Here is a 21,227-nt window from a genome sequence, read left to right on the forward strand (position 1 = left end):
TTCCCTCCCTTTGCGCTCTCTGCTTAACCTGTTCAATGCAACCCACTGTCCCTTGGTATGCACACCTGTACGCTGGAGGAGAGCCGGCAGGGAGGATGGGTGGGAGCTACCAGGGAGCATTAACTGCTTCACTGCTGCAGTCAATTAATCCTTTCACTGGCCTCCCTGGGGTCAAAATGGTTCAACTAGAAAGAGTTTACAAGATTTTTTTTTAAATAAAAATATACAAATATTCTGTTTCATCCTGGCAGTGGCATTGTCTTCCAAATCAGAAAAGGGCACAGCCTGTTTATCTTTAATACACTGATTATTTACTGTATATATTCTGACTGTGCTGAGGTAAGAGGACCTGCTTCTGGTAAGAGAGGTAAGAGTACTTATTTTCATAGAATATAGAGTTGTATACATTAATACAGATAGGTGGGAGTACCTGACCCCTAGAGTGTACAGTCATCATAGAACTGCACATTGGTAGAAGGCGGTAAGAGGTCCCAATTCCTAGAGTGTACACTGATTAAAGAGTTACACATATTATTAGAGAACATTAAGGTCTAACAGTATTGCTGGAGGAAACAAAAAAGATGCATGTGGGTTGGTCCTCTCTGGGGTAGAAAGCAGAGCAAGGCTACATCAGTAGCAGCCCTTTCGTGCTTTATAGTAACAATTCTATATATGCATTCAAGATCAGGAGAATAGTCCCACTGAGCTCTTGTAGTTTATAAAGATATCAAATGAAATCAATATAGCAAAGAAATTAAGTCTGGTATTATGTTGATGCAGACAACAGACTATGAACACAGTACAGAGACACAAGTGTAAAACAGACCTTTGCATGCCTTTCTGTGGGTGATGGCTTTGGTCATATCACGGTAGTAACCCTCCTTGCAGTAGTGGCAGTGCCGTCCAGCCGTGTTGTGCCGGCAGTTTAGACAGACGCCTCCGCTCCGCCGGCCTGACAGTTTGAACAACTCCATGTTGAATCGGCACCGCCGGGCGTGCAGGTTGCAGTTGCAGGCTGAAGAGAGAGAATATGGGGAAGAACCACATTATTAACAATAGCTGCCAGTCACCCACTATTTTACCCAAGAGATTAGCACAGATTACACTGGTTCCCCTGTTACTGTTTGTTCATGAACATGCAGAGCCAACAGCAGATACAGTCGGGAGTGCATAGTTGCGCTGTCCTGCTTTGCCCTGTTACACATGGTGTATGAGGGTTGAGTTGAGGGGCTATGGAAACATAAAGGTTGCGGGCAGATTGTCTGTAGGCACAGGAGAGGTGAGTCATGACTTTGGCCTGACGCATAACCAGCAGGATCTCATGAATATCTTATAGACAGTCAGCACCCGGACCTTAAAAAACTCCTAATTTCAAGTGACTTGCACAAGACCCGGGACCGTAAGCAAATTATTAGCAAATTGTTGCTTTCCGTCATATTCAAGACTTCAAAAAGAAATCAGCAATTGCTGATAATTTGATGTTAATGATACCATCACTTTCAGAGCCTTCAGAACAAGGGTTGGGGCAGTTTACCAGATGGTGTCCCAGTGGGGCAATTTCAACTCATTAGCCCATTAGCCACCCTTTCACCAGTTAACATGCACCAATGCAGAAGCTTCTCAGTTGAACGTCGTACCCAGTCACAGTAGGTGCTCCAGTCCTGTCCAATCACAGTGTAATGAAACATTGCCATCATCCAAAACCCAACTAGAGCTGTAGGGCCAATGAAAACACTACATGACGCATAGGGCTCACCAGAGAACCAGACATTCATGGCACTACCTCACAATAATGCAGTGGACACAGTGCCACATGTTATAGCTGGTATGTACTTTTAAGGAGAACTAAACTCTAAAAAATGAATATGGCTAAAAATACCATATTTTATATTAGGGATGCACCGAATCCAGGATTCGGCCTTTTTCAGCAGGATTCCTTCTGCCCGGCCGAACCGAATCCTAATATTAGGGATGGGGAGGGAAATTGTGTGACTTTTTGTCACAAAACAAGGAAGTAAACATTTTTTCCCCTTCCCACCCCTAATCTGCATATGCAAATTAGGGTACGGATTCGGTTCAGTATTCGGCGAATCTTTCACGAAGGATTCGGGGGTTCGCCGAATCCAAAATAGTGGATTCGTGCATCCCTATTTTATGTACTGAACTTATTGCACCAACTTAACGTTTCAGCATCTAAATAGCAATGATCCAAGACTTCAAACTTGTTAGGGGGTGTCACCATCTTGGAAAGTCACATGCTCAGTGGGCTCTGAGCAACTGTTGGGAAGCTAAGCTTAGCGGTCACAGCAGAAAAGAAGATGGGGAGCTACTGGAGCAGTTTAGAGACACAGATCTTAACTGCAAAAGGGCTGTGGTTGCCTTGGGCTCATATAGAAGCCTAAAACATATTGAACAACATGTCTAGCTACTTTAGTTTAGTTATGTTTTAGTTCTCCTTTAATCTTTTTCTTAGGGGACCCAAAAAGGTTTGTGCATCAGCTTTGTGGTACTACATAATAGTACCTCTTATAGGGAGGGATTTTACGATAAAAGGAAGCTTTCAGAATCCATGAAGCAAATCTAAACAAGGGGGCCGCAGGTCTGGGCAGATAAAGGCAGAAACTGTCGCTTTGTGTTGATGGTCGGCACAGAGTAAAGGCCAAGGTGTTACTTTTGTGTTTAATTTGGACATGCAACATAGAATTGGGATCTGTCAGCACTACCCAGGGTCGATCTGACGCCCTTACTAGTCACCTACAGCAGATTAACTAAAGTAAATCACTGAGCAAAACTGAAACAAGATCCTACAAAGCAAGTTGCCCTTTGAATTCCTGCACGATGTTGAAAATTCGGACAAATAAACTTCTGGGGTCGCTGGCTCTGAAGGTCCTGTTGTTAGGAATTCCTGGTGTCACTTCCACAGAAACAGATTTGCTGTCCCAACATGCAGCACCCTTACAGCCCTGGGTGACAACAATCTGACAATCTGATAAAAGGTGGTGATGAATACACCAAAGCCAAGCATGGGGGAAGACTCCTGTGCTGATGAGATGATGATTGAGGAACCTCTATCACGGTGTCTATAGCCAATACCTAGTGAAGGTGACCCCTAGAGATGTTTGATATATAGAGTACAGTTAAATATGATTATAGCAGGGCATGAATAAGACACTGGGCCCTGAGTCACTTATTAACCTAGCACAAAACTACCATTTTACTATGGAGGCAATGCTTACAGTAGCAGTGGGATAATATCCCCTGTGAAGGGATTATGGCTGTGGGATAGCAGGTATAGTAGGGAGAGATGGTGCCTATAGTAGCAGTGCCGATAATAATCTCTGGGAAGGGACTGTAACTGTGGGATAGCAGGTATAGTAGGGAGAGATGGTGCCTATAGTAACAGTGGATAATAGTCTCTGGGAAGGGACTGTGACTGTGGGATAGCAGGTATAGTAGGGAGAGATGGTGCCTATAGTAACAGTGGAATAATAACCTCTGGGACAGGACTGTGTCTGTTGGATAGCAGGTATAGTAGGGAGCGACAGAACCTATAGTAGAAGTGGGTATAACAGCCTCTGGGAAGGGACTGTGGTTTTGGGATAGCAGGTATAGTAGGGAGAGATGGTGCCTATAGTAGCAGTGCCGATAATAATCTCTGGGAAGGGACTGTAACTGTGGGATAGCAGGTATAGTAGGGAGAGATGGTGCCTATAGTAACAGTGGATAATAGTCTCTGGGAAGGGACTGTGACTGTGGGATAGCAGGTATAGTAGGGAGAGATGGTGCCTATAGTAACAGTGGAATAATAACCTCTGGGACAGGACTGTGTCTGTTGGATAGCAGGTATAGTAGGGAGCGACAGAACCTATAGTAGAAGTGGGTATAACAGCCTCTGGGAAGGGACTGTGGTTTTGGGATAGCAGGTATAGTAGGGAGAGATGGTGCATATAGTAGCAGTGGGATAATAGTCTCTGGGAAGGGATTATGTCTGTGGAATAGTGGATATAGTAGGGAGAGATGGTGCCTATAGTAGAAGTGGAATAATAACCTCTGGGAAGGAAGTGTGACTGTGGGATAGCAGGTATAGTAGGGAGAGAATATGCCTAAAGTAGCAGTAGGGATGATGGCTTGGATACAATATAGAGGTCAAGCTGCCTTTCTGGACCCTGATGTGATGTGAATTGAAGGAGATTCCCTTTGCACTGTTATTGTGCCCCTGTATAACCCTGGTGCATATAGAGGGGAGAGAGGAGGGAATGCAAGCCATTACTTCAGGCTATCCTGTAGTCAGTCTGTGGTTAACCAACATGTGGAACATTTATTTTACTTGCGGATACTTTAAATGCTGCTTTTTATTATATATTTTCCTACTCAGGAGTACAACACATTAGTGTGTGACCGCAGAATCAGATCCCCTGCACAGGAAAATGGTTTGTTACAAGGATACGGATATTAAAGATCACTTGGTCAGATAGGCATGTGTATGGAGATATCCCAGCAGATATCTATCATTAAATTAGGATCTTCAGTTTAAAACCAGTTGGGCTCTTTATCTTTTTTTTTAAAACAAAGGCTAAAAATGGAAACCCTGAGAAGGTCAGGGAAACTACAACTCCCAGCAATGCCTGGCAGATTTTGCCCATTGAAGGAGCTGCTAGTTGTCATCCATACATAGAGCAGAACATAAACACCCAGTGGTTCCATTAGTACCAATAGAAGGGCGGAGTCTCTGTATGGAAAATGGCATACCAATAAATCATGTCGGTCATGTTGAGGGTGACTCTCTGAGTACATTTCTGGCAGCCCAGCTGAGCAACAAGGAAATGTGCCTGGAAAAATGACTATGAAGATTTTCATTCTGGAAAAATAATAGTCTATTACTGAACACATTGCCTCCTGCAGGATCATATCCATGTCCCAAAAACAGAGAGTAATGTGTCTATTTAGGGGGAGACAGCACCTCCTGCTACTGTGTTCCATTTCCTCCTGGTGCCAGTCAAGAGACTGGTATGCCAGACAGTAAAGTTGCCCCATGGGAGCTGGGTACATGACTGCGGTGCTAAAGGTGGAGCTGCAGAGAAGGCAGGTGGGTAAGGGAATTGGAGGGATATAAGGGTGTGGCAGGGAGAGAGTGGACCTGGTATACAGGAAAAAACAGAGAGAAGACTGGAAATATGCATATGGTATGACGGAGTAAATGGGTGGGGACAAAGGAAAGGGCAAGACGGAGAGTGTAAAGCAAGTTGAAGACAGGTGGACAAGATGGAGACAGAAGAACATGACAGAGACCTTAGGACAAGATGGAGACAGTAGAGCATGATGGAGACAGCAGGGCAAGTTAAAGACAGTAAGGCAAGATGGAGACAGTAGAGCATGACGGAGACCGTAGGACAAGATGGAGACAGTAGATCATGACGGTGTCAAGACCGCCGGGAGCGCGAGGAGTCGCGTCCGCTCCCGGCGGCGAAGAATCCAAGATGGCGGCGCCCAGGCAACCCACGTGGGTTCCGACGCCGGCGCAGTGACGCCAGCACGGCGCGCCGGTCGCAGGCGCGCTGACGCTAGCGCAAGGGCGCCAAATTCAAAGATAAAAGAACGCCTGAGGCGCCAAGATGGCGCCCGAAAATAGGATCCTGTTCCCTTAGAGATTCCTGGGTTCCCTTGCTGTTTCCCCTGCTTATAATCTGCCTGATTCCTTGGTGTGACCCCTTGCCTGGACCTGGACTTCGCTGATACTCTGCCTGCCATAGACCCCCTGCCTGGCCCTGGACTTTGTTTGTATTCCGCCTGCCTTTTGACCTGTGCTTGGATTTTGATTATTCTCTTGCCTTACCCCTGGATACCACGACCCTGATCCCTCCTGAGGGGCTTCCTCCTAGATCCGGACTACTCCCCAGAGGGGGCTCCCGGCTCCCTGACATTATTTTCGGGCCATGGATCCTTCTGAGGAAGCCACACCTGATGTCGGACGAGCGCTCCGCGGACTGGCATCCCGCATGGAGGACTACGAAAACCAGCAGGTTCGCATTGGGCAAGCACTCGATGTCCTGCTTGCTCGAGTGCCTTCTGCGCCCTCCGCTGCTCCACCTACTGGAAATCCCCCCATGGCGGCAGCCTCTACGAATGCAAGCTACCCGACAGGTGAGCCTCGCATTCCACCTCCCCTTCGCTTCAGTGGGGACCCACAAGCCTGCAGGGGATTTGCCACACAGTGCCAAATTCAATTTGAGTTCCAACCCACACAGTTTCCAAGTGAGCGTTCCAAGGTGGGGTATGTGATGTCTCGATTGGAAGGCAAGCCACTGGAGTGGGCAACGTCTCTTTGGGAGAAGAATTCCCCGGTGACTTATGCTGTTAAAGACTTTCTCCAAGCTTTTCGCATAGTCTTTGATGCTCCAGGTCGGGTCACGAACGCCCCTGCCCGTCTCTTGCAGCTCCGGCAGGGAAGCCGCAGTGTCAATGAGTACGCTATAGACTTCTAAACACTGATGGCGGAGACTTCCTGGTGTGATGACGCTTACAAGGCCGTATACTACCAAGGCCTATCCATCCGCATCAAAGATGATCTTGTCTCCAGAGAGACTCCTGACACCCTGGAAGGACTGATCGCTCTATCTATTAAGGTGGACACCCGCCTCAGAGAACACCAGGTGGAGAGAGAGCGCAGCAGACGATTTTCTCCCATGTTGGCCCCTCGCTTTCAAAGGCCGATTCTGCAAGCACCCGCTGTCCCTGTGACTCATGTGTCCACGTCTCCCCTGGAGGAACCTATGCAAGTAGGAAAAGCTCGCCTCTCCGAGCAGGAAAGACTCCGAAGACGAATGGCAGGTCTCTGTTTGTACTGTGGTGGGCATTCCCATTTTGCCAACGCCTGTCCTGCCAAAGCCAAGAGTTTTGTACCCCGAGGTATGTCTCAGGTTTCTCATGTAGGGGGCATCACTCGAGGGCCTCAGGAGAAGTATCAAGAAAATTCACGCAGACTTCTCCTTCCTTTGCAGATTCACCTGGCAAGTAAGTCTATCTTCGAAAGGGCCTTCCTCGACTCCGGAGCGGATGGCAATTTCATGGATGCCTTCTTTGCCGAACGCATGAAGATTCCCCTGCTCCCATTGTCTTCACCCCTGCGAATTACCGCCATAGATGACAAACCCCTGGAGTTTGAATTCGTCACAATGTTCACGGCGGAACTATCTGTACAAGTTGGGGCGCTGCATCAAGAAAAACTTTCATTCTTCATCATCCCCTGTCCTTCTACTCCAGTAATATTGGGTCTTCCGTGGTTACGTCTGCATAACCCCACCATAGACTGGTCCACTGGGCAGATCTCTCGTTGGAGTTTATTTTGCCTGCAACATTGCCTTCCGCCAAAACCCCTCGAGAAGGTGAATGTCTCCACTGCGGAACTAAAGACTTTGCCCTCCACTTACAAGGGATTTTCCGATGTGTTTTGTAAAAAGTCTGCAGAGTTCCTTCCCCCACATCGCTCCTACGACTGTCCGGTTGAACTCCTGCCAGGAGCCATGCCCCCCAGAGGGCGCACTTACCCTCTCTCTCCTGCAGAGACTACCGCTATGAAGGAGTACATCCAAGAAAATCTCCAGCGGGGGTTTATCCGCCCTTCTACCTCTCCTGCAGGGGCTGGGTTCTTCTTCGTGGAGAAGAAGGACGGAGGCCTTCGGCCTTGTATAGACTATCGGGCCTGAATAAGATCACCGTGAAAAACAGGTACCCCCTGCCCCTGATTGCCGAGCTCTTTGACCAGCTGAAAGGGGCAAAGATTTTCTCCAAGTTGGATCTCCGGGGGGCCTACAACCTCATTCGCATCCGGGAGGGTGACGAATGGAAGACGGCATTCAACACTCGGGATGGGCACTATGAATATCTTGTTATGCCCTTCGGCCTATGCAATGCCCCTGCCGTCTTCCAGGAGTTTGTTAATGATGTGTTCCGAGATCTCCTAGGAAGGTTCGTAGTCGTATACTTGGACGACATCCTGATCTTCTCTAAGGACCTTGAAAGTCATCGCTCCCAGGTGAAGGAGGTACTCTCTCGTCTGAGGAAGAACTCTCTCTTCGCCAAGTTGGAGAAATGTGTCTTCGAGGTATCCAAGATCCCCTTCCTAGGGTACATTATCTCTCCAGAGGGATTTGAGATGGACCCCGTGAAAGTGTCGGCCATCCAGGAGTGGCCTCTCCCACTGAGTACCAAGGCAATCCAGAGATTCATCGGATTTGCTAATTATTATCGACAGTTCATCCGGGGGTTCTCTTCCCGCATTGCACCTATCCTGGCCCTCATCCGGAAAGGGGGTAAACCCAGCCTGTGGCCTCCATCTGCCATAGAAGCCTTTCAGTCCTTGAAAGAGGCCTTCACGTCCGCTCCTGTTCTCCGACATCCCAATCCTGCACTACCCTTCTGCATCGAGGTTGATGCTTCTGAAGTCGGAGCCGGAGCTATCCTGTCTCAGAGACACTCCACTGATGGAAAATTGCACCCCTGTGCGTATTTCTCCAAGAAGTTCTCATCCGCAGAGCAGAACTATGATGTCGGAAATCGAGAACTCTTGGCAGTCAAGCTTGCCCTTGAAGAATGGCGTCACCTCCTGGAGGGCTCTGAAATTCCTGTCCAGATTTACACAGATCACAAGAATCTGGAGTTTATACAGTCCCTCAAGAGGCTAAATCCCAGACAAGCCAGGTGGGCCCTTTTCTTTTCCCGATTTAACTTTGTTTTGACTTATCGCCCAGGTTCCAAGAATCTGAAGGCCGACGCCTTGTCTCGTAGCTTCACTCCGGTGGACCGTGACCCTGAGAGGCAGGAACCAATCTTTCCACCAGTCAAGATCATTGCCTCTCTGTATCCCCAATTTGCCGACCAGATCCTGGCTGGGCAGTCCTCGGCTCCTCAAGATACTCCGATTGGCATGGCCTTCGTCCCTCCAGAACTTCGCCTGGCCATCCTGCAACAAACCCACTGCTCCAGGCAAGCTGGACATCCTGGTCCGGCCAAGACCCTTGAACTCTTGAGGCGCCTAGTCTGGTGGCCTGATATCCGCAAGGATGTAAAGGACTTTGTGGCTGCTTGTAATGTCTGTGCCACTTCTAAGCCTAGCCATTCCCGCCCCAGCGGGTTGTTACAGCCTTTGCCGGTTCCCTCTCGTCCGTGGACGCACCTCTCTATGGACTTTATTGTCGAACTTCCTCCCTCCGGTGGGAATACTGTGATCTGGGTTGTCATAGACCGCTTCAGCAAAATGGCCCATTTCATCCCTTTGAAGAAGTTACCCTCTGCGGTGGAATTATCCCAACTCTTTATTAAGTACATCTTCCGCCTGCATGGTTTCTCGGTGGAGATCGTCTCCGACAGAGGCACCCAGTTCACCGCCAAGTTCTGGCGTTCCCTATGTAAAGACTTGGGAATAACACTTCAATTTTCGTCCGCCTACCACCCGCAGACGAATGGGGCAGCTGAACGTGTGAACCAAGCCTTAGAACAGTTCCTGAGGAACCACGTGTCTCTTTGCCAGGACGATTGGTCTGACCTCCTCCCGTGGGCGGAGTTTGCTAATAATAATGCATGTCATTCCTCCACAGGAAGGTCTCCATTTATGGCGGTGTATGGACAGCACCCTCAAGCCTTTCCTCAGGACTTCGTGTTGTCGGACGTCCCGGCTGCAGATGATCTGGCAGCCCATATGTTTGCTATTTGGGCTGCAACCAAGTCTAACCTGGAGAAGAGGGCTCTAGTCCACAAGACTTTCGCGGATCGCTGTAGAAGGCCCTCTCCTCCCTACAAGGTGGGTGATAGTGTCTGGCTCTCTTCCAGGAATATTCACTTGAAGGTGCCATCTCCCAAGTTGGGTCCGAAGTTCCTGGGTCCGTTCCCCATCTTGGAGATAATTAACCCTGTAGCCATCAGACTTCAACTCCCACCAGAGATGAGAATCCCCAACGTGTTCCACGTCTCCCTGGTGAAGCCCACCGTCTCCAACCATTTCTCTGGTGTCCAATCTCCTCCTCCTGCTGTCTCTGTGGAAGGTCAACAAGAATTCGAGGTGGAAAGAATCCTTGATTCCAGAATCTCCAGAGGGTCCCTTCAATACCTCATCCATTGGAAGGGCTTTGGCCCCGAAGAATGCTCTTGGGAGGGACACCATGATGTGCATGCTCCTCGTTTGGTAAGAGACTTCCACTCCAAGTTTCCCCAGAAACCAAGTCCCGGTGGTCCTGAGGCCCCCCGTGAGGGGGGGGGGACTGTCAAGACCGCCGGGAGCGCGAGGAGTCGCGTCCGCTCCCGGCGGCGAAGAATCCAAGATGGCGGCGCCCAGGCAACCCACGTGGGTTCCGACGCCGGCGCAGTGACGCCAGCACGGCGCGCCGGTCGCAGGCGCGCTGACGCTAGCGCAAGGGCGCCAAATTCAAAGATAAAAGAACGCCTGAGGCGCCAAGATGGCGCCCGAAAATAGGATCCTGTTCCCTTAGAGATTCCTGGGTTCCCTTGCTGTTTCCCCTGCTTATAATCTGCCTGATTCCTTGGTGTGACCCCTTGCCTGGACCTGGACTTCGCTGATACTCTGCCTGCCATAGACCCCCTGCCTGGCCCTGGACTTTGTTTGTATTCCGCCTGCCTTTTGACCTGTGCTTGGATTTTGATTATTCTCTTGCCTTACCCCTGGATACCACGACCCTGATCCCTCCTGAGGGGCTTCCTCCTAGATCCGGACTACTCCCCAGAGGGGGCTCCCGGCTCCCTGACAGACGGAGACCGTAGGACAAAATGGAGACAGTAGAGCATGATGGAGATAGTATGGCAAGTTGGAGACAGTAAGGCAAGATGGAGACAGTAGGGCAAGATGGAGACAGTAAGGCAAGATGGAGACAGTAGGGCAAGATGGAGACAGTAGAGCATGACGGTACCGTAGGACAAGATGGAGACAGTAGAGCATGATGGAGACAGTAGGGCAAGTTGGAGACAGTAGGGCAAGATGGAGACAGTATGGGAAGATGGAGACAGTAGGGCAAGATGGAGACAGAAGGGCAAGATGGAGACAGTAGGGCAAGATGAAGACAGTAAGGCAAGATGGAGACAGTAGGACAAGATTGAGACCGTAAAGCATGACGGAGACAGTAGGGCAAGATGGAGACAGTAAGGCTAGATGGAGACAGCAGGGCAAGATGAAGAAAGTTAGGCAAGATGGAGACAGTAGGACAAGAAGGCGACAGTAAAGCACCACGGAGACAGTAGGGCAAGATGGAGACAGTAAGGCAAGATGGAGACAGTAAGGCTAGATGGAGACAGCAGGGCAAGATGAAGAAAATTAGGCAAGATGGAGACAGTAGGACAAGATGGAGACAGTAAAGCACCACGGAGACAGCAGGGCAAGATAGAGACAGTAAGGCAAGATGGAGATGGTAGGGCAAGATGGAGACAATAAGGCAAGATGGAGACAGTTGGGCAAGATGGAGACAGTAGGGCAGGATGAAGACTGCAGGGCAAGTTGGAAGACTGTAACATTTTAAGTCTGTTTTGCTCAACTTACAGCCTTTCAGTTGATGTTAAAGTTTAACTCCCAGTACTCACTAACATCCAAAGGCTGATGGTGTGTGAGGCTCCAAATGTTAGTTACTCGTGCTTTGTACAGATAAGGGGGTCCCACAGAGTCGGTTTTGCCCCAGGCTCAGACATTGGAAGACCTTTTAGAGAAATGACATTACAGATGTTCCCTTGTATTGTAACAGAAATCAATTAAGAAAACCCTAAATACAGGTGTGCAAACCCCACCCCCTTGGCAACGCTTGTGGCAATGATACTAATTGCTGAATTGTTCTCCCTTTTGCTCAAACTAGGAAAGCCCCTCTTCAGAACAGGGAAGGACACAGAGTGCCTGGGGATGAGCATGCAGGGCAAACAAAGGGGCAATTGAGTGTGGTTTGGCTGACACGTGTGATAATGTGGGAGTTTCCAGCTGATAAAAGTAGCGCTGCTTTATTGGGTAATGGGGTATAACAGAAAGGGGGGTTCACAGAAAAGCTGTCAGTTGAGACAAAGTAAGAGCTTGGTACGAGGGAAACTGGCACCAGGCTGAATTTAACAGCCAAATTATACATTCATTAAATGCTTTTCAACGATTTTACCATTATCTGTAAATGTCATAACTGCCGAACACAGACCTGTCTGTTTATATTCATGGCACTGCTGCTTCTGACTCTTGCACTGTAGCAGATGCCAGCTGCTTAACAGCTCTGGAGAAGAACTGCCTTCTACTACATTGTCATACTAGGAACTGCAGTTTGACCATGCTTCCCCGAGTGTAAGCAATAAACATTCACACTGCACGTGATAATTCTCAGATTATCAAGAGGGGTGTAGGTACTGGCCCTCCCCTTTATTTACACCTGGTGCTAACCCATTTCAGAAGGAGAGGGGTCATGCTTGTTACACAAACACGCAGGCAGCCGAGGTGTGACTATCATGACTACTTAAAACAACATCAGGGCAGCAGACACCATCCCGCAGCCCCAGCTAATTAACTGTCACTTGCTCCCCGTGCCGTGAACTGTCACTGGCTGCCACCCCATCCTCTCAAGGTGGACAGGTTGAAAGCTGCTCTTCAGTCTTATATAGAGAAAAAGTCTGAGCTGAAAAGCTTGCAATCAAACACTGTTCTCCAATGCAAATAAAATGTTTGGGTCAGATTTTTGGCCTAGGCCATAAACCAAAAGGTGGCCTCTTCCCACCTCCATATGATAAATGGTACACCCCAAATGCAGGAATGCAATAGGTAGCAAAGCTGTTGCCGCACAGGAGGCAGATTTGTTGTACCACATACGTGAACCCTCACTCAACAACCATAAGAAATGATATATTAAATAAATGTTATTCCCCTCACTTTCCATGGACTCCTCAGCAGGGTGGTGGATCGCTGACAGGGAGACGTTGATCCCAACTAAAATAAATAAAGCCCAACAAAGATTAGAAAAGAGTTCATACATAGGAAGTTGCACTGCTGGTACTGAGGCACCAACCCCCAATAACATATGATTCCCATCTGGGACGCATTTATATTCCCACAGCACTGCCTTCTATACGAGGTTTGATGTAGGCACTGTCTTTTTGTCTCTGTGCAACTGGGAAGAACCTTAAGATCTTGATCCCCTACTAATGTCGAAGATTTTGTTAGACAAAAATGAGGTAAGCCACTAAATTCCAAAAAAACACTTTCTGTAGGGTCTGGCCCATGTCCATCTAACTGGTTAGGAGTGAGAGGGTTAAAGACAGCCCTTGATTTATTGCAAGGAAAGGAGGGGGCATAAGGGTGAGAGAAAGAAAGGAATGGGGGGACCCAGGAAAATCGTAATGGTTATAAATAATAAAAGGGAACTAGTGTATTGCTCCATTCATCTGTCTGATTATATACAGCAATCAGAACATGCTGCATGCATTCCCTGTCTAGACCCAAAGTGTACCAACGGCAGTGACATTTATGGGTCAGTCCCTCCTAAGCCCAAAGTCTAAGACACATGAAAGGAGAAGAGATTGGGATGGGGGTGAATGGAGATGCAGTCAGCATGAAAGGCAAAGTGAAGGAATTGGATGTGGGAGAACTTCATCCTTCCCCATTCATTGGCATTGCTGTTGTCGCTGTAAACAATCTCTGTTCTTTTATCCATTCCCCAAACTGAAAGTAAAGGAGCAATGGAAAAGCCCCCTCTCCCTTCACCTCCCATTTCCACTGCTAAAGGTTCAGAGAGTTTTCTTGCAATTGTTGACAATACCTCCCCTTGGCTCTCATGCCAAAGTCTTGGGAAAGCAGGAAGCCGGGTTTGGCACAACTCACTAACATGTACAGGTTAATCTGATTGTAGGGAGAAACTAATTGCCTTGGATCGGGTCGGCAAGACTTTGCTGACATATTTCAGGGGTGGCTTTTTTGTCTTTTGTTTTCATTCTTTGTCTGCCTTTGTCAGATTATCCAACACAATGTATCCCCCCAAAATATAACTCTTACTCAGGGATCCCCAACCTTTTTCACCCATGAGCCACATTCAAATGTAAGAAAGGGTTGGGGGGCAACATAAGCATTTAAATAGTTCCTGAGGATACCAACAAAGAGCTGTGATTGGCTATTTGGTAGCCCCTATGTGGACTGTCAGCTACAGAAAGCTCTATTTGGCAATACAACTGTTTTTTATGCAGCCAAAAGTTTCCTCCAAGCCTGGAATTCAAAAATAAGCACCTGCTTTGAAGCCACTAGGAGCAACATACAAGGGGTTGGGGAGCAACATGTTGCTCGCAAGCTACTGGTTGGGGATCACTGCTTTTACTGGAAGTGGCCTCAAATCCAGCATGTTGACCACTGCCTTGGAGTTGCAACTGCCTTGGAAAGAAATGTATCAACAGTAACCTCTGGGTTTGTAGTCTCAGGGGTATTAACATATTTCTGACACTCTGGATCACTAGGAATTATTGACCCACTGTGTTTTGCTGCAATATATTTGCTATTTAGGATTATTACAGTCAGTCACGCTTGGTGGAGGAATTGTGGGTTGCAAATGCCACTTTGTGATTTAATTACTCTAATTGTCCCACTGATATTCCAACTAAATGGTCACTCTAAGGGACCAGGTGATGCTTTATAATGTAACCACACAGTGTAGTTTTTTCAATTTTGAACCATTCGTTAAGTGCCCTAGATCTTCTGCTAGTTGGTGCGCAGGTAACCAATTGGATAACACCAACACACATTCTTCCATATCATGGGTGGGAAATAATCCAAGATATTGGATTATAACTATATATTATGTTGGCATATGCCATATGACTATCCCAATGAGCAGGGCTGATCCTATCAAATGTGGGGCCCAATTGGGACCATGTTGGCGGGGCCCCTAGACAAAGTGTTGCTGGCTACTGACACACCAAGTATTTAGGAAAATAAGGGCATACAGGCACAAAATAGAAAGGAAAGGGGCAGACAAGGTAAGAGGGATGAAATAGGGTCACACAGGGTAAGAGAGAGAGGGAGGAAATAGGAGAGTGGACTGGGCCAATTAGTTTGGGGCAGGCTGTGCCGATTCAGCTTTGGAGCAGGCTTGGTTGGATTGGGGGCAGGCAGGGCCTATCAAGGTTGGAGGAAAGCTGGGCCTATGAGAGTTGGGGGCAGGCTAGACCTATGGATTTGGGGGATAGGCTGGCTTATCAGAGTTGGGGGTGGGCTGGACTCTCAAAGTTGGGGCAGGCCAGGCAGCATCATGTGCTGAGGGAAATATTATCTGTGCTGCCCTGTGGTGCGGGGCCCCCAGAGGTGCGGGGCCCTATTGGGCCCAATTGGTCCAATAGGCCTAAGGCCGGCCTTGCCAATGAGGCCGGTTTAAGGCTCTTACCTCTTATTTTCTAGTGTACTAAACCCATAAATACCATGTATAACAAATCCCTATAGAAAGTGCTTAGTAATGTCATCAGCTGTTTTTGGTGCCTAGTGATGTCATCAGCTATTTATGATGCAGCTCTGGGGGGGGTCGCTGACTCTTTAACTGTTCTATATTGATACATTTAGTTGATACATTTGTTATCTTTTTCCCTGCTGAGCAGATTTCCTGAGTTTCATTAAAGGAGAATTCAACCCTAAAGTTAGAAAAACCCTATCCTACATAGACCACCCTCCCTCCTCCCCCAGCCTAAGTGTTACCCCGGGCAAATGCCCCTTACGTTTTACTTACTCCTCAGTGCAGATTCAGGCATCTGAGTTCACAGCACCATCTTCTTCTCTTCAGAAATCTTCGGAATGTAACCAGCATGGTGGTGCATGCGCAGTTGGAGCTATTTTCTGCTTCGTGACAACCGTGCATGCGCTGAAACTCACGAAAATTGCCGAAGCACTGGTGTCAGCCGAATCGGCTGAAGATGGCGCCCGTGAACCCAGATGCCGGAATCTGCACCGAGGGTAAGTAAAACATTAGGGGCATTTGCCCGGGGTAACACTTAGGCTGGGGGGAGGGTGGTCTATGTAGGGTAGGGGTTTTCTAATTTTAGGGTTGAATTCTCCTTTATAGGCAGCTGTTAGAATTGATACAGTAGTTGCTAATATTCCACAGATACTGCTGAGAAATAAGAAATCAACTAATTGTATCAAGGATCACTGATACCTGGATCACTGAGTTGCCAAACTGAAACACTAGAGATACGAACATTTAACTTTAAACTTCAATTTGGGGGAAATTAAAAAATAAAAGATGAAAAGCAGTTGAAAAAAAAGTCTTGATGATGAACAACCCCTTTAAAGAGGTTTTTTTTCAAAAACACAAAGGGTGAAAAAGTATTTGAAGATGAACAACCCCTTTAATATACAGAAAGAGTATCCTTCCGTAACTTCTTATGCCCATATATACATAGAACTACAAGGGGAGACCTTCATTTCTATGTTTCCTTTCTGAATCAAACTGGTGAAAAGCAACTTCGGAAGATTTAGGGTTCAGGATTTATTTAAGAGTGGACTATAAGAATAGAACAGGGTGCAAGCATCTTCTCTTCCCCAACCCCCTCAAATACTAACATAGCGAGGGTGGGAGCCAAGTGTCAGGAATCCCAAAAATCACACAAAAATCCCTCTCACAGGCACATCCCTGTTTGGCTTTCCCAATTGTCCCTATTGTTTCCATTTTGAGGTGAGGAAGGATTTTTTGTTCCCATTCATGTGCAAAGCAGTCTGTGCACGGGGGGGTTCTGAGGGGCTGCAAGAAAATCCCATTTTGACTCCTTTTCCACCCTCGAGCCGCAGAGGGATTGTACAGAGTGACTCAGGCTGCTTGAAATGCACAAAACCCAACTTAGAGCCCACCCAGGAATACACAGGGTCTGTGTTCTTCTCCTTTCTATCCCTGTATTGTCCTGAACCCTGGCACCCAAAATCACATGGCACAGTATCTTCTCTGCCAAACTAAGGGGCATATTATTTACCAACCTGCAAATGTGTGTTTATAAATCAGAACCTCTGCTGCTCCTTCTTTCTGCATTTACAACACTAAATAAGGATTTCTAGTTATAAACTCCAAAATGTATTTCATACCACCACACATTCCCTGCCCTGTATTTTTACTTACATTACTTTTATATACTGCCTGATAATAAAGTGATCTGGTAGTAATTAAGCATAACCAAATAAAAAACAGAATGGTGGCTCTGAGTTCAATGCCAACGTATGCACCATCTTCCCACATGGGTTTATTTGGGTACATGCACAATACACCTAATGAAAACACAGACCCACGTATGTGTCACTATTATTAGGGACTGATAGAGTGGAAGCTCTGCAGGGGCAGGGAATAATGGGAAATAATATATATTTGCTGCACTACAAGAAATTAAAAAAGGAGAAATAAATATTTAATCACACTTTGGGGGGCATATACGACATGGAGAGCACTTGAGAAATAAGTGTTTGAACCGATAAAAGCTTTAGCTGGTTACCCACCTGCATGGTAGTTCCCCCCAGGAACACTAGTGTTTCCACATTCCCTTCAAGCTGTGCAGGGTCTGAGCTTGGCCTCTATATGGTTTCAATAGATCCCATTCCTGCCAGTGACAGGCAGAATATTCCTGATATATGAGGAATGGGAATAAAAAGAAATAAATATGGAGCCATCTGTGGGAGTTTAGCAGTGAGCAGAAATGGGAGGAAGGAAAGGGGCATGGAAATTAGAGGTTGAATCTGAGGATAGTGAAAAGGAGAGAGGGAAAGGCACTGGGGAGAAATCAAGAGGAAAATGTGTTTTTTCTCCAGTCGGCAGTTTGACAAGCGAACACGTGGTGACATAAAAGGCCTTTGTGAGTCAGAATGTGTGAGACCCAGGTCCTCGCTCAGGTGTGCCTCAACTCTGGCCAATTTGTTTGCAGATGGCGGGAGGTGAAAAAAGAAAACCAAAGTATCTGCTGACAGAGGACCAGGCAAAGGGAGAATGCAAGCCACCCCCTGCCACCCCCTTCCCCAAGAGAGTGACAAGGAAATTCTCTGAGCTCTGGTGGCAAGGCCACATAAGCCATTCAATACCACATAGGGTGCCAACACTATATCACAAGTTCCTTTTCAGAGGTAAGCCCTATTTCTTTAAGAGGAGCTAACAATCAGCGGGATCAGGTGAGTTGCTCTGTGCAGTCATCCTGCAGCATTTTCCCCATGTCATTTTCATACAAATGTCACATAACTACGTGCCAGTCTGTAACTGAATCTATTGATTGGCCCTCCTGTATCAGAATGTCAAGCGGGGGCGAGGGGTGACTAATGTCCCTGGGACTTAGCACGTCAAATGTCAAATGTCCAATGCCATAGTAAAATGGGTTGGAAAAGGGTTGGAGTCATAAATAGGATTCCTTTGGTTCATCGTCTCAACAACTCATCTGTCCCGTTGAATTTCACAGTCACTGGGTGTAAAAATCCTCAGCCTGACTCATGATGCCCCAAGGGACCTCAGCCAAAGTGTATGTTCTGCCCTAGCATAAGTTTTTGCAATGTTCACGGCCAACTTTTATCGCTCAAAGGAACCAATGACACCAATCTTAAAGAGGCCTATGTTTCCTGATATGCCCAATACATTCCCCTCCCAACATCTTATTTTTATAAAGGCATAATCTGATTGGTCTAGGCTTTTTTCTTTTACTCAGAGTGTCACAGTGGGCAGGGATTCATTAAGTGCACTGCGTTGGTTGGCACAACTCCTGTCTAGTGGACTTCTGTCACTCACCACCAGGCACGGACTGGCAATATGTGAATTCTGCTAAATACCAGACGGGCTGCTGTAAGTTGCTGCAGACAGTCACTATTTAATGGGCTGGTGGGGGGGGCTGTTTGGGTATCTGTGTACTTAAAATGCCAGGGCCTATTATGAATCCCAGTCTGGGCCTGCTCACCACCATAGAGGGTATAATAAAAAAAATTGGCTCAGCCATTGGATAGCCTGGAGACCACAGTGAAGACTTCTTGGGGACAAATATTTAACAAAACACGGGGCAATTTAATGTCAGGAATCCTGTGCTTCCATTGCTTTAGGCATACCTCCCAACTGTCCCGTTTTCAGCGGGACAGTCCCGCTCTTGACAGCTCCACCCACATTTGTACTGAAATGTCCTGACTTTCTCTGCACTGAACAGAAAGAAAAAGATACAAAGTTTCTAACTTAATTGGCTTTTGGCAGAGAGCCCAGAACAGCCGCTAAGATACTTTTGCAACAATTTTGAGAGAAGCAAATAAGTAATTGTAACAATTTAGATGCAGGTCTCTTGGGAGAACTTAGACTCACAGCTTAAAGGGCAATACACCGCCATTAGCAAAACTGTAAAAAAACACTGAAATATGTTCAAACTTTCGTAACCAAATTTTGTAAATCAAACGGGAATTAGAGGGTGTGGCCACAAAAAAATGGACGTGGTCCCTCTTTTTATTTCCAAAATGTTGGTAGGTGTGCTTTAGGGTTGTAAATATCTGCTATTCTTTCACCCCACAACTAATGCTGCAAAGCCATTTCTCTTCCCACAGCTGTACCCAGGGCCGAAGCTTGGGGGTGCCAGGAACGTACCAAATATGCAGATTATACTTAGTCAGACAAGTCCTGAAAAGTTGATGCTTTACGCACGCGCGCCCTCGATTGCAAACGCATGTCCTCGGTTGCGCATTGTTGTGCACTGCTGCAGCGGAGGCTTAACGGGTTGCCTGGGTCCTGTACTCTGCTCCTGCTTCCTTGCACTTCAGTTTTGCCCCTCTACCAACCCTGAAGGCTGCCTGTTCCATGTATCTACTCACTAAATGCCCCCAAGATTGTCCTAAACCCCCTTGATGCCCCTGTTTTTAATCCTGGATCTCCATACTTCGTGCTTTCTCTTTAGATTTGTGCCATTACCCTCCTCTGTGTTTTCCTGACAGATTCTTCCTGGAAAGCTGCTCTGCGGACTGGATATTTGGACATTCTGCTCTTGGCAATATTCCGGATATTTGGCAGCCTCCTCACTCCTCATATTTGTATTGCTTCCTATTAAGGGGTTTTTTTTTTTGAAGTTTACAATGAACTTCATGTCCCCTAATTCTGCTTTCATTTAATCTGCTCAAAGTGCTTTCTCTTCCAGCAATGAAAATACAAACAACAAAAAGTGTAACAATCTTTAAAAACCCTTCAATTGCCTGGGGGGGGAGTTAACTCTTGCAGCACCAAAGCTGTGTCACGTGATTTTCACAGAGAAACATGTAATGAGCTAAAGAACCTGTAATTCATACATACTAATTCAAAGGGACATAACCCCATTGTGCTTGTGTCCTGGGGACCCCTGGAACTATAGCAGGGTGACTGTTACCCCAATGTTTCTATATATCTGTAACTTTGTTATGAGCTAAGGGGGTCCAGTCTGAAGGCCAGTTAGGGTGAGATTTGGGGTGAGTGCTTATTTGTGCCCTGGGTATCCCTAGAACTATAGCAGGGTGACTGTTACCCCAATGTTTCTATATATCTGTAACTTTGTTATGAGCTAAGGGGGCTCAGTCTGAAGGCCAGTTAGGGTGAGATTTGGGGTGAGTGCTTATTTGTGCCCTGGGTACCCCTGGAACTATAGCAGGGTGACTGTTACCCCAATGTTTCTATATCTGTAACCTTGTAATTACCTAAGGAGGCCCAATCAGTTAGAGGAAGTTTGGGGTGAGTGTAAAAATAATTGTGACCACACCCTTACGGTCTACCTTAAAACAGTGAATTTAGATAACTTGTGGTTGCTGAGCCCTACAGCTGAATCTCACTCTCACTTGTTTCCTATCAGTTTCTATGGCTAACGTATCTAAATAAGAAGAAAACTACATTGTTTCTGATCTTCAGGGATTCTCTCAGTCAGTGCCATGCTCCCATCACAGGCTTGTGGTTTCCTGGTTACAGCATATTTGGCAATTCGGTGATGCTTGTATAAATCTGTTCTACCCCACTTCATCCCATTGATGCTGACATGAAACCTTTAACTGTCTGTTTTTTCCTACAATGTGCAATTATTATTGGATCTTATAACCGAGGCCTGACAATAAACTGCCTAATCTCCCCACCTATCCTCCCACATTGTGGGCAGAGATCCTGATAGATACTTTCACCGACATCAAAAAACGTTCATAGTGTTTAAAGAGGATTTTAGACAAAGGAGAATACTGATGTGAAGGGAATGGTGAGAATTTTACAGTCTTCATCTCTCTGTCCTATGCCTGCTAT

General features: G+C 46.9%; 1 protein-coding gene across 6 annotated transcripts in view; it reads right to left on the bottom strand.

Annotated features, from left to right (window-relative positions):
- The window catches only part of ntn1.L (netrin 1 L homeolog), a 130,861-nt gene that overhangs the window by 22,269 nt on the left and 87,365 nt on the right, over positions 1-21,227 (bottom strand). For all 6 annotated transcript variants that reach the window (XM_018238584.2, XM_018238583.2, XM_041577968.1 and 3 more), the window contains one exon: positions 827-1,015. In XM_018238584.2, the coding sequence (XP_018094073.1) occupies positions 827-1,015 (189 nt within the window). The remainder of the gene's footprint in view (positions 1-826; positions 1,016-21,227) is intronic.

Source organism: Xenopus laevis, chromosome 9_10S (genome assembly GCF_017654675.1).
Source record: "Xenopus laevis strain J_2021 chromosome 9_10S, Xenopus_laevis_v10.1, whole genome shotgun sequence".
Classification (NCBI taxonomy): domain Eukaryota; kingdom Metazoa; phylum Chordata; class Amphibia; order Anura; family Pipidae; genus Xenopus; species Xenopus laevis.